Below are 11,035 nucleotides of genomic sequence, written 5' to 3'. Positions count from 1 at the left end.
GGGTAGACGTGGCTAGGTCAATGGAAGAACTCTTCCATCAACCTAGCTATTGCCTCTGGGAGAGGTGGATTATCTACAGCAATGGAAAAGCCCCTTCTGCCGATGTAGGAAGCATTTACATTACAGTGGCACAGCTGCAGCACTGTAGCTGTGCTGGTGTAGTGTAGACATGGCCTCAGCAGTGGTGACATATCCTTACACTACCAATCAATGGTTCCAATGTTTGTAAAACTCCTAGGATGGCATTGGGGTGTGGACACAGTTTTACAGATGATGCAAATGTTCAGTGCTACATCCAACCATTGCTTGACCTCCATTTTGCCTACTGTAGACAGGAACTGTCTGTCTTTTCTGTTCTCATGTGCAGACAGGGTATTCAAGTACACAAGAATCCATCCGATGAAGTGAGCTGTAGCTCACGAAAGCTCATGCTCAAATAAATTGGTTAGTCTCTAAGGTGCCACAAGTACTCCTTTTCTTTTTGCGAATACAGACTAACTCGGCTGTTACTCTGAAACCCTCCTTGGAGTGTTTCAGGGAGGATGGAGCTGTGTGCAAGGACATGCCTTCAAAACAAAGCTGGTACATCTCATTTAGGGTCTTTATTTTCTTCCAAAAAGAAAAGGAGTACTTGTGGCACCTTAGAGACTAACCAATTTATTTGAGCATGAGCTTTCGTGAGCTACAGCTCACTTCATCGGATGCATACCGTGGAAACTGCAGCAGACTTTATATACACACAGAGAATATGAAACAATACCTCCTCCCACCCCACTGTCCTGCTGGTAATAGCTTATCTAAAGTGATCATCAGGTTGGGCCATTTCCTGCACAAATCCAGGTTCTCTCACCCCCTCACCCCGCATCCGATGAAGTGAGCTGTGGCTCACGAAAGCTCATGCTCAAATAAATTTGTTAGTCTCTAAGGTGCCACAAGTACTCCTTTTCTTTTTGCGAATACAGACTAACACGGCTGTTACTCTGAAACCTATTTTCTTCCAGCCCCTTTTAGAAGCCTGGGTTTAGGGAAACTCGCCTTAGAGGGGAATGAAATGAATTTTGAGAATTCTTCTATACCCATTCCCTGGGATTTTCACTCCACTCATAGCAAAGCTTCACCTGATTTTGGCCTGGTTTATATTAGAAAAGTTTCACTGGTTTAACTAAATCAACTGAGATGCATTCCTGTAGATACACTTACACCATTTTAACCCTTGCTTTCGCTAGTTTTTCTTAAATTGGTCAGTTACCAATGCAAGACAAACTGATTTTAGGAAAGGATAAACTGGCTTAAGAGCATTTACTAGATAGATTTTGAATTGAGTTAGTTAAACTCTTGCAACTTTTCTCAATAGGAAAGCCCTTGTAGTAAGTGCCCTGCACCATGCTATGGTAATCCCCTGAGGGTGCAACTGGCCAGTAAGTGATAAATGCTGTATTCGCATTGGAATTAGCATCTCCCCTTTCTCCTCCCTTCCCCTATCAGCCAGAACACTGGGAGCAAGTCAGAGGACGGAGAAGAGATATCCTATTGTCACTACCCCATCGGAAGACACATCTTTCCAGAGACACCCGAAGACTGCTGTGGAGAAGAGAAGATCTTCTATGAGGTAGGACTTCTCTGCTTCTAGGGAAACTCTGTGTAAAGGTGGGTTTTTGTGTGGAAATAACCAAACTAACTTCCATCCTAGAGCAGGGTTACTTTCCCTATGTTTTAATCCATATTCAAATGATAGCTTCAGTATGTTACATACACTATTAGAAGAATTGTTCCCTGCTTTCAGAGATTTTTCAGCATGGGGCTATGTCACATAAGTGGCTACCGGTAGGAGGAACAAATTCTAAAAGTAACATTTAGGCTCCATTTATTTTCTTACCTTAAATCAAATCGCCTGTCACCCCTGCCGATTCCCAGTGTCTGAAGTGGCTTTTCAGGGCTCAGGCTAATGAGCTCCTTCCACTGCCAGGAAACATTCTTTTCTGATTTTTCTCTTGCCCCTGTTTTCTTTTCCTTTTTCCCATTCCTTTCCCCCTTCCCCATGCTCTCCACCACCAAGTGCTTTTCCCAGAACTAAATGTTTATAGAACTTCTAGTATCTACTGTTAATACTACTAGCAGTTCTCTGCTGGGACAGCACACCAGGGTGTCCCAGCTGGAGGAAAAGCAAATGATGAGGCCTGGATTGGGTGAAAATCCTGGCTCTGAAATTAACTCTGATGGAAGGAATCAATTTCATTAAAATAATTCTAATCTAATTACTGCCCTTCCTTCCATCCCATCAGGGAGTTTTCTTAAGGTAATATACAAATGTGTTTATAAATTGTACCTGAGCTGTGTATTGAGTGTAATCCACATACCTACATAACAATTCATGTTTAACAAACCTAATATGGCTGTGTAATATTAATGGGTATTATGTAAATAGATAGCAATTGTCTAAGTCACTTACAATCTACTACCACCAAAACAAAATCATACTCCCAGTTCTCTTTTCTGAACAATCACAACAAACAAACAACCCCCCCTCCCAACTATTATAAATGTCCCAATTGCCACTATACATCTTTTTATGTAAGTGCAAGAAAGAAGGTGAGTGATTCTGAGCCAACTTGGGATAGTATTATTTAAAAAATGCAATCACTGTAATTCTACATCATTCATTAATTCATTTCTTCACTGCATTGAATTTTTCTTAGTTTTACCAGTTTATATGTTTTGTTTTAATCCATGTTCAAATTATAGCTTCAGTATGTTACATAAACTATTAGAAGAATTGTTCCCTGCTTTATTTTGAAAGGGTGGAATATGTATTCACACCCAAACCTTTATTTTAGTTTAGATTGCATAACGTCTATTTAGAAATTAAACTCCATGGTATGTGTAAACTGGGGACAAAAAGATAAATAACAAATAATATTAATCTGCTTCTTCAAAGAAAATCTAATGTCTCTATTACCTATCCCTTTGAATGTTCAAGGAAGTGGCTTAAATATAGTATATATAGAATATTTAAGCCATGAACATCCAAAGGAATAGGTATTAGAAATGTCAGGTTTTCTTTGAAGAAGCAGATTAATGTTGTTTTTATTTGCCCTTTTGTCCCAAGCGTACACTGTCCGAGGAGTTTAATTTCCAAATAACAGTTATGAAATCTAAACTAAAATAAAGGTTTGGGTGTGAATAGATGCAAATAAAAACCTGCTGGTAAATTTGTGTAATTAGTGTTGCATCATAGTTGTAATTTGACAGTTATGTTATGAGCGCCTGGTGATGAATTTGGCTATCCTAACGTTAATAAATGATGTATTACCCTATGTACCTCTTCTTGTAGGCTGGGGGACGGTGTACCTGATGTCCTGTATACATTAGAAACCAGAACTATAGTTATGGTTTATAAAACTTTTAAAAAATAATTTGAGTCAAAATAAGATAAGCTTAAGGTTCAGATTTTCAGCAGGTAGAAGCCCTGGTCAGCCCCAGTTGTGCGTGCAATGACATGTCATGCTTACAGTTCACGGGCGGCATGTAATCAGGTAAATTCCCCTAATGCATGTAATTGCAGTAACCTTACATAAATAGAGGTATAATGTTGTATGCACTAGTTTCCATAGGGACAAAGATCTGGAAATGTAAGCATGAATAATTTGTCTTTGCTAATACCATTTAAGCTTTATGATATGTTGTTATGAACTAGTGCAAAGACTACAGAGCCCTTACAGAAGTCCCGTTAACTAAACTAAATAAATATGCAGTGGAATTTGGTTTTACTGCCTACCACTTGAAGTGGTCATTTGGCTGTGTGGGTTAACTCTTACTTTACAAGATCCAGCTCACATTTTGTGCTAGGGTGACCAGGCAGCAAATGTGAAAAATTGCGGCGGGAGGGGGGAGTAATAGGAGCCTATATAAGAAAAAGACCCAAAAATCAGGACTGTCCCTATAAAATTGGGACTCTGGTCACCCTATTTTGTGCTGACGTATTTGCCCCTCACTTATACTGCTCAATGGGTTTTTCCATTGTAGGGATGGGTCCTAATCCAAAGTCCATTGAAGACAATGGAAAGACATACACTGGAATCAATGGGAGGGCTCCCATTGACTTCAGTGGGTTTTGGATCAAGCCATTTGATAAGGATTTCTTTCAGGTTTCTTCAGTAATTTCAAAGGTAGGGAAAAAATCCTCCCAGCTTTGAGTGACCACTAATAAGACTTAGACAATGGTACAGCTTGATAGGCTGCCAATTAAAGCCAGTTTTAGCTTGATCAGTGTTTCTTGTCCTGAAAATTATTGATCCAATTTTGCTCCACCCTTCCAAGAGGGAGGGTTTCCTATATGTGTCTCTGATTTGGAAAACTAACACTTTAGTAAGTCTCACAGACAGCTCATTTTAGATGTGAGGATCAAATGGAAGGAGTTGTATTGATCCTTATAATTTATTGTCTATGTATAGGAGAGAGAGGAACAATCTGAACTCAGGTATGTGCACTTAAATGTAGATAACCAAACTGCACAAGAGCAAAACTCCGGAGAGAAGACTTAGCTGAATAGCCTAATATTAGTAAGGAAATGAAATGTTACCTACAGAATCCCACTGGGGAAGGTGTTACGGAGGCCTGAGTTTCCACTGCCTTGTTCCTTGTATTGTACAATGCTATCAAATCAGAAAAGTAGATACAGGTGCATATGATGAAGAGTAGATACACACACTATGCACAGGTGCAGCGCAATAGAGAATGAGACTCCAAACTGGAGATCAGAAAATAATCTGTATATTAAATGTAAAACAGGACAATACTGGTAGTTTGACAAAAAAATGGAGAAAAAAATGTCAGTGTCCTGCATTGGGGCACATTAGACGCAAAACAAGGTGACCTTGAATGAGCTGAAACCAAGAATTTGTTTTTTGCATTCATGATTTACATACTCTGATATGTTATCTTGAGCCACTCTTAAAACAGTTTCAGGCTCTGATCTGATTGTGGATGACTGGAGGGCAGCTGCAGGTGAAGCCTTGACCAATGCAGGTGGGTTGACAGCCCTGTGTATATAGCACACCAAGAATTGGCTGGTTACACTTTTTATAGTGTGGGAAAGGCATGTCTCATTCTGCATATTTTCAGGGCCTCTTGCACTGCGGGTAAAGGTGCACCTCTGTACAATTCAATGGAAAATGCATAAAGTTTAGTTTTTGGGGGGGTTTGCATATGGCGCTGTTCACCTTTATGAAACATTTTCTTAATATCCCTTTAAATTCAGAAAATTCCTCCCCAGTGTTGCTACCTTCTCAATCCTCCTCCTTTCATATTGCTGTGGCATCACAGGAGAGCACATTCTGTTAGGATCGGTCCCAGAAAACCCTCTCCTCTGCAGTGATGGTGACATACTGTGCTTCGGAAGAGGTGTAATGTTGGGCCTATGCAATACAGTTCAAAAAAGCAGGAAAGGTTGTGGTGGTTACGTGCCCCATTGGTAAGACTGCATTGCAAGCAGTGACAATCACTCAGCAGTTGTACAGGTGTGCAGTACAAAGTTTTGTTGGCATTGCTGTGTCCGTCAGGGGGGTGAGAAAAAGCCACACCCCTAGCTGATATAGCTGTGGTAGTAAAACCCACAGTGTAGACCCAGCTATGCCAGATACAACAGGGCTTCTACCAGCATAGCGTACGTCATTCAGGGAGGAGGTGGCATTACTCTACTGGCAGCATGCCTTCTCCTGTTGACATGCACTGAGTCTACATTAAGGGGCTCTGCGGGTAGTGCTATACCAATATAGTTGTATCAGCAGAGCCTGTATAGTGTGGACAAGGCCTCAGTATTGCTCGTTCACTCAGTATTGCTCTGGTTAGTGGGGACACCAGGATTCTATTCCCATCTCTTCGACTAGCTTATTGGTGACCAGGGGCAAGTGACTGGGGACCAAATTTTCAAAAGTGGCCTCTGATTTTGGATGCCTCAGTTTTTGAGTGTCCAGCTGTAGATACCCAGGGTATGATTTTTTAGAGGTCTTGTGTATCCACAGCACCTTCACCTACCGCCGCTCTTTGGGGGTGGTTTAATTAAGATGGTGGGTGAGCTCTCTCCCATCAGCACAGAGCAGCTACACAAGCGATCTTACAGTGGCGCAGCTGCATCGGTAGTTGTTCCACTGTCAGCTCTCTAGTGTAGACATAACTTTAGTAAATCCCCTGGTGAAAATTCTGTTTTATCATGGGATCTGTTAAAACTTTAACATCCGATTTTGTTTGCCTTCTGGCAAAGTTATAACCATAAATGCTTTCCATGTGGGACCAGGCATGTCTGGAAAGTACCAGCACATTGTGAGTGCTGCCATAAAGAGTAAATAAAAATAATAATGTGGGTCACGCTTCTTGCAGCCCAGTGATATGATGATGAGAGAGTCACTCTGGGACTGGCCCACCTCCAAGTGAGAGCTTTGCCATTTGTCCTGCATTACTTACGAAGTTTTGTTTCTTACAAAATGGAACTGGCCTTTGGTGAAGTGTTCCAGGGAACTGGGTAGAGTTGAAGAGTTGTTATAAAGAAGGAACAAATCGATTTTAACTTTCCCAAGAACTGTTTGTTAATACTTGAATTTGAACGGCTGCCATTAGTGAAAATGTGTGTTACGGTTTCACTGTGCTTCAGTTATGCAGCCCACGCAGTGGAAACCTTGGGCATTTTCATATGGGGCATGTTAGCTTGTGAAACCACAGGTTGTACGTTGCTTTTGGATACCAAATGGGGAGAAACTGCATAGCAAAGCTACAACTCAACTTTCATTATAACCTCCTCTTGTCACTTTTTCTTAAATGTCTCTTTTTAAACTGAAACTTTATATACCTGATCCTCACTAAACAGTTATTTGTGTGTGGAAAGTTGGGTCAATTCAGCTGTTTTTGAATTAGGCATGCAGGAACCATACATACTTTCCTCATGTTTCATGTATTTTTAAGACTTTTTATACACACAGATAGCTCAGATGGCTGAGTTCTTAAAACAGCACATGTGGCTAATCCTCCTTGAGGTATAGGTAGCTATTTGTTAAGTTGGAAAGAAAATATTGTAAAGTGATAATTAAAAAATCTTCATGTGCTGTGAAAAGCAAATTCTCTTTTGGCCTCCATTACAGTATAGTCTGCAGTTCTGTGGAGTGGCACAGATCTGTATCTGCCACGTTATAGTATCAGAACTAGGTTTTTCCTATATCTACAGTGCAATGTCATTTAAAACCCAGAACACTGTGGGAAAATGCACTCCATGGGTCAGTGGGAAGGGTTTGTGTGGAACCCAGAGTTCTGCAGTCAATGGTGTTATGTAAAACAGAATTGTATAATTCTGTAAATCAGAACTATATCTTGATTTTTTTTCACTAGGAAAAAGGAATTAAAAGCAACAGCTTCCGTCCTCTCCCCCCCCCCCCCAATATGTATCAGTGGTTAAGGATGACTTTATATATATATAGAAACCTAAAACATTAATTTTGAAAAAGTTAAGGTTGCTAAATGACAACAGTGTAGTTATACATTACTTCTTTTGCAAAATATAGCTATTAAAGGCAAGGAAATTAATAGTTAAGGACATCATAAATGGTACAGTCCCCACATAAATACATTATTCTTATCCACTGCAAAGATAAACATATTTAATCACAGCAGCACAACCTTATCTTTGACCCCTGGGTTATTCTTATATATTATTTTTGTTACTTTATGTTAAGGGGAAATAATCCATTAATATATTTATCAACTGATAATAAAAATTTTGGTTCTTTTAATTATTATTGATTATGATTGCACTGTAGTTATTTATGTTGAAGTAGTACACAAGTCCTCTCTCAGGATTCGCAAAAAGAAAAGGAGTACTTGTGGCACCTTAGAGACTAACCAATTTATTTGAGCATGAGCTTTCGTGAGCTACAGCTCACTTCATCAGATGTTTACCGTGGAAACTGCAGCAGACTTTATATACACACAGAGAATATGAAACAATACCTCCTCCCACCCCACTGTCCTGCTGGTAATAGCTTATCTAAAGTGATCAACAGGTGGGCCATTTCCAGCACAAATCCAGGTTTTCTCACCCTCCACCCCCCACACAAATTCACTCTCCTGCTGGTGCTAGCCCATCCAAAGTGACAACTCTTTACATAATCAAGTAGGGCTATTTCCTGCATAGATCAAGGTTTTCTCACATCCCCCCCACCCCCATACACACACAAACTCACTCTCCTGCTGGTAATAGCTCATCTAAACTGACCACTCTCCAAGTTTAAATCCAAGTTAAACCAGAACATCTGGGGGGGGGGGGGGTAGGAAAAAACAAGAAGAAACAGGCTACCTTGCATAATGACTTAGCCACTCCCAGTCTCTATTTAAGCCTAAATTAATAGTATCCAATTTGCAAATGAATTCCAATTCAGCAGTTTCTCGCTGGAGTCTGGATTTGAAGTTTTTTTGTTTTAAGATAGCGACCTTCATGTCTGTGATTGCGTGACCAGAGAGATTGAAGTGTTCTCCGACTGGTTTATGAATGTTATAATTCTTGACATCTGATTTGTGTCCATTTATTCTTTTACGTAGAGACTGTCCAGTTTGACCAATGTACATGGCAGAGGGGCATTGCTGGCACATGATGGCATATATCACATTGGTGGATGTGCAGGTGAACGAGCCTCTGATAGTGTGGCTGATGTTATTAGGCCCTGTGATGGTGTCCCCTGAATAGATATGTGGGCACAATTGGCAACGGGCTTTGTTGCAAGGATAAGTTCCTGGGTTAGTGGTTCTGTTGTGTGGTATGTGGTTGTTGGTGAGTATTTGCTTCAGGTTGTGGGGCTGTCTGTAGGCAAGGACTGGCCTGTCTCCCAAGACTTGTGAGAGTGTTGGGTCATCCTTTAGGATAGGTTGTAGATCCTTAATAATGCGTTGGAGGGGTTTTAGTTGGGGGCTGAAGGTGACCGCTAGTGGCGTTCTGTTATTTTCTTTGTTAGGCCTGTCCTGTAGTAGGTAACTTCTGGGAACTCTTCTGGCTCTATCAATCTGTTTCTTTACTTCTGCAGGTGGGTATTGTAGTTGTAAGAAAGCTTGACAGAGATCTTGTAGGTGTCCAGTCCACACAAGAGATCCACTTCCTGGACACTACAGTGCTAATAAACAATGGCCACATAAACACCACCCTATACCGGAAACCTACTGACCGCTATTCCTACCTGCATGCCCCCAGCTTTCACCCTGACCACACCACACGATCCATCGTCTACAGCCAAGCTCTGCGATACAACCGCATTTGCTCCAACCCCTCAGACAGAGACAAACACCTACAAGATCTCTGTCAAGCTTTCTTACAACTACAATACCCACCTGCAGAAGTAAGATGTGAGAAAACCTTGATCTATGCAGGAAATAGCCCTACTTGATTATGTAAAGAGTTGTCACTTTGGATGGGCTAGCACCAGCAGGAGAGTGAATTTGTGTGGGGGGTGGAGGGTGAGAAAACCTGGATTTGTGCTGGAAATGGCCCACCTGTTGATCACTTTAGATAAGCTATTACCAGCAGGACAGTGGGGTGGGAGGAGGTATTGTTTCATATTCTCTGTGTGTATATAAAGTCTGCTGCAGTTTCCACGGTAAACATCTGATGAAGTGAGCTGTAGCTCACGAAAGCTCATGCTCAAATAAATTGGTTAGTCTCTAAGGTGCCACAAGTACTCCTTTTCTTTTTGCGAATACAGACTAACACGGCTGTTCCTCTGAAATCTCTCAGGATTGGTGTCCTACTGTGCTAGGCATTGTACCAATCCCATATAAACACTCTGCCTTGAAGAGTTCCCAGGAGGCAACAGAGGAATGTGATTAAAAAACCAAAAGGGACTAGGGAATGGAGGACTGACATCACGCAGTTAGGCTTTGATCTGGTAAAGAATGTTAGCATGTGCTTAACTTTAAGCACATGAGCAATTTTTTAATATATGAATGGGATGACGAATGAGATAACTCAAGGTCAGCCTCTGCTTTGCTGCACTGGGGCCTTACATGGATTTACATTGACTTGTTACACAACTTGATGGTTTAAAATCTGACTTTTTTTTTTAACAATGAATAAATAAAATTACCTATCCCTAATAGCCACACACACTAGTTGTAATAGTGGTTTTCTGAGAATACTGTTTGTTTGTTTATATATATATATATATATATATTTACAATTATATATATATATATGTCTGTCTGTTACCGGGTTTGAGGTGTGCAATCCAGACCAGTGAATGGTTGTGTCGTAACTTGCCCTGCAACCCGGTGTGCCTCACAGAGCTTTGCTGCTGCAGTTCCCAGCCTGGATTGCTCACAACCAGCCTACATGCATGCAAGTCACAGCCTGAGTGTCTATGTGCTAGCTGGCCCTGGTTCAGCAGCTCTGACCCAGCAATCTGTGTACAGCTCTACAGTTCCACTCTGGCTTCCACCAGACTGGATTACTACTTGCAGGGTGACCCCAACACCCTCCTGGTCCTGAATTTCCCAAAACTGTGTGCTCCGCAGTATCCAGCCCATTTCTGGACAGTTCAGAGAAATAATAAGATTCGTTTGTTCCCCTGAAGCAATGGTACTCAACCTATTTACCATTGTGTGCTGCATATGCAGCTCTCTGTTATGTGGGCCGCATCCACACAATATATATACTACCTGTATGGCCCTGAGAATGTCACATGGGCCGCAGTTGTGTGCTGATTGGGCCGCAAGCAGCCCAGGAGCTGCGGGTTGAGAACCACTGCCCTAAAGACTCAAAAACACATCACAGCTTATTAACTTAACTGGGTACATATACCCTTCCATTTAAACACAGTACTGAGTTGGTTTATAGTAAAAATAAAACAATTGTATTAACAAAAGGACATAGGTTAAGTGATGCCAAGTAAAACAAGTAAAGTTAGAAAGGGTTACAAGCAAATAAAAGTGAAAACACGCATCTGAGAGTATAAAACTTAATCTAGCAAGTTACAGGGTTTGCTCAAGATGTTTTCTCACCTACATTCAG

At 41.1% G+C, this 11,035-nt stretch overlaps 1 protein-coding gene across 1 annotated transcript in view; it reads left to right on the top strand.

Moving 5' to 3' along the window:
* Positions 1–1,507: 1,507 nt before the first annotated feature.
* LOC125634523 (gap junction beta-6 protein) overlaps positions 1,508–11,035 on the top strand; it is a 76,533-nt gene continuing 67,005 nt past the window's right edge. Inside the window, exon 1 of the mRNA XM_048845393.2 lies at positions 1,508–1,609. Coding sequence (XP_048701350.1) covers positions 1,605–1,609 — 5 coding nt within the window. The 5' untranslated portion in view covers positions 1,508–1,604. The remainder of the gene's footprint in view (positions 1,610–11,035) is intronic.

This window comes from Caretta caretta, chromosome 1 (assembly GCF_965140235.1).
Source record: "Caretta caretta isolate rCarCar2 chromosome 1, rCarCar1.hap1, whole genome shotgun sequence".
In the NCBI taxonomy this organism is placed as follows: Eukaryota; Metazoa; Chordata; order Testudines; family Cheloniidae; genus Caretta; species Caretta caretta.
This window is presented reverse-complemented; position numbering and strand designations above follow the sequence as displayed.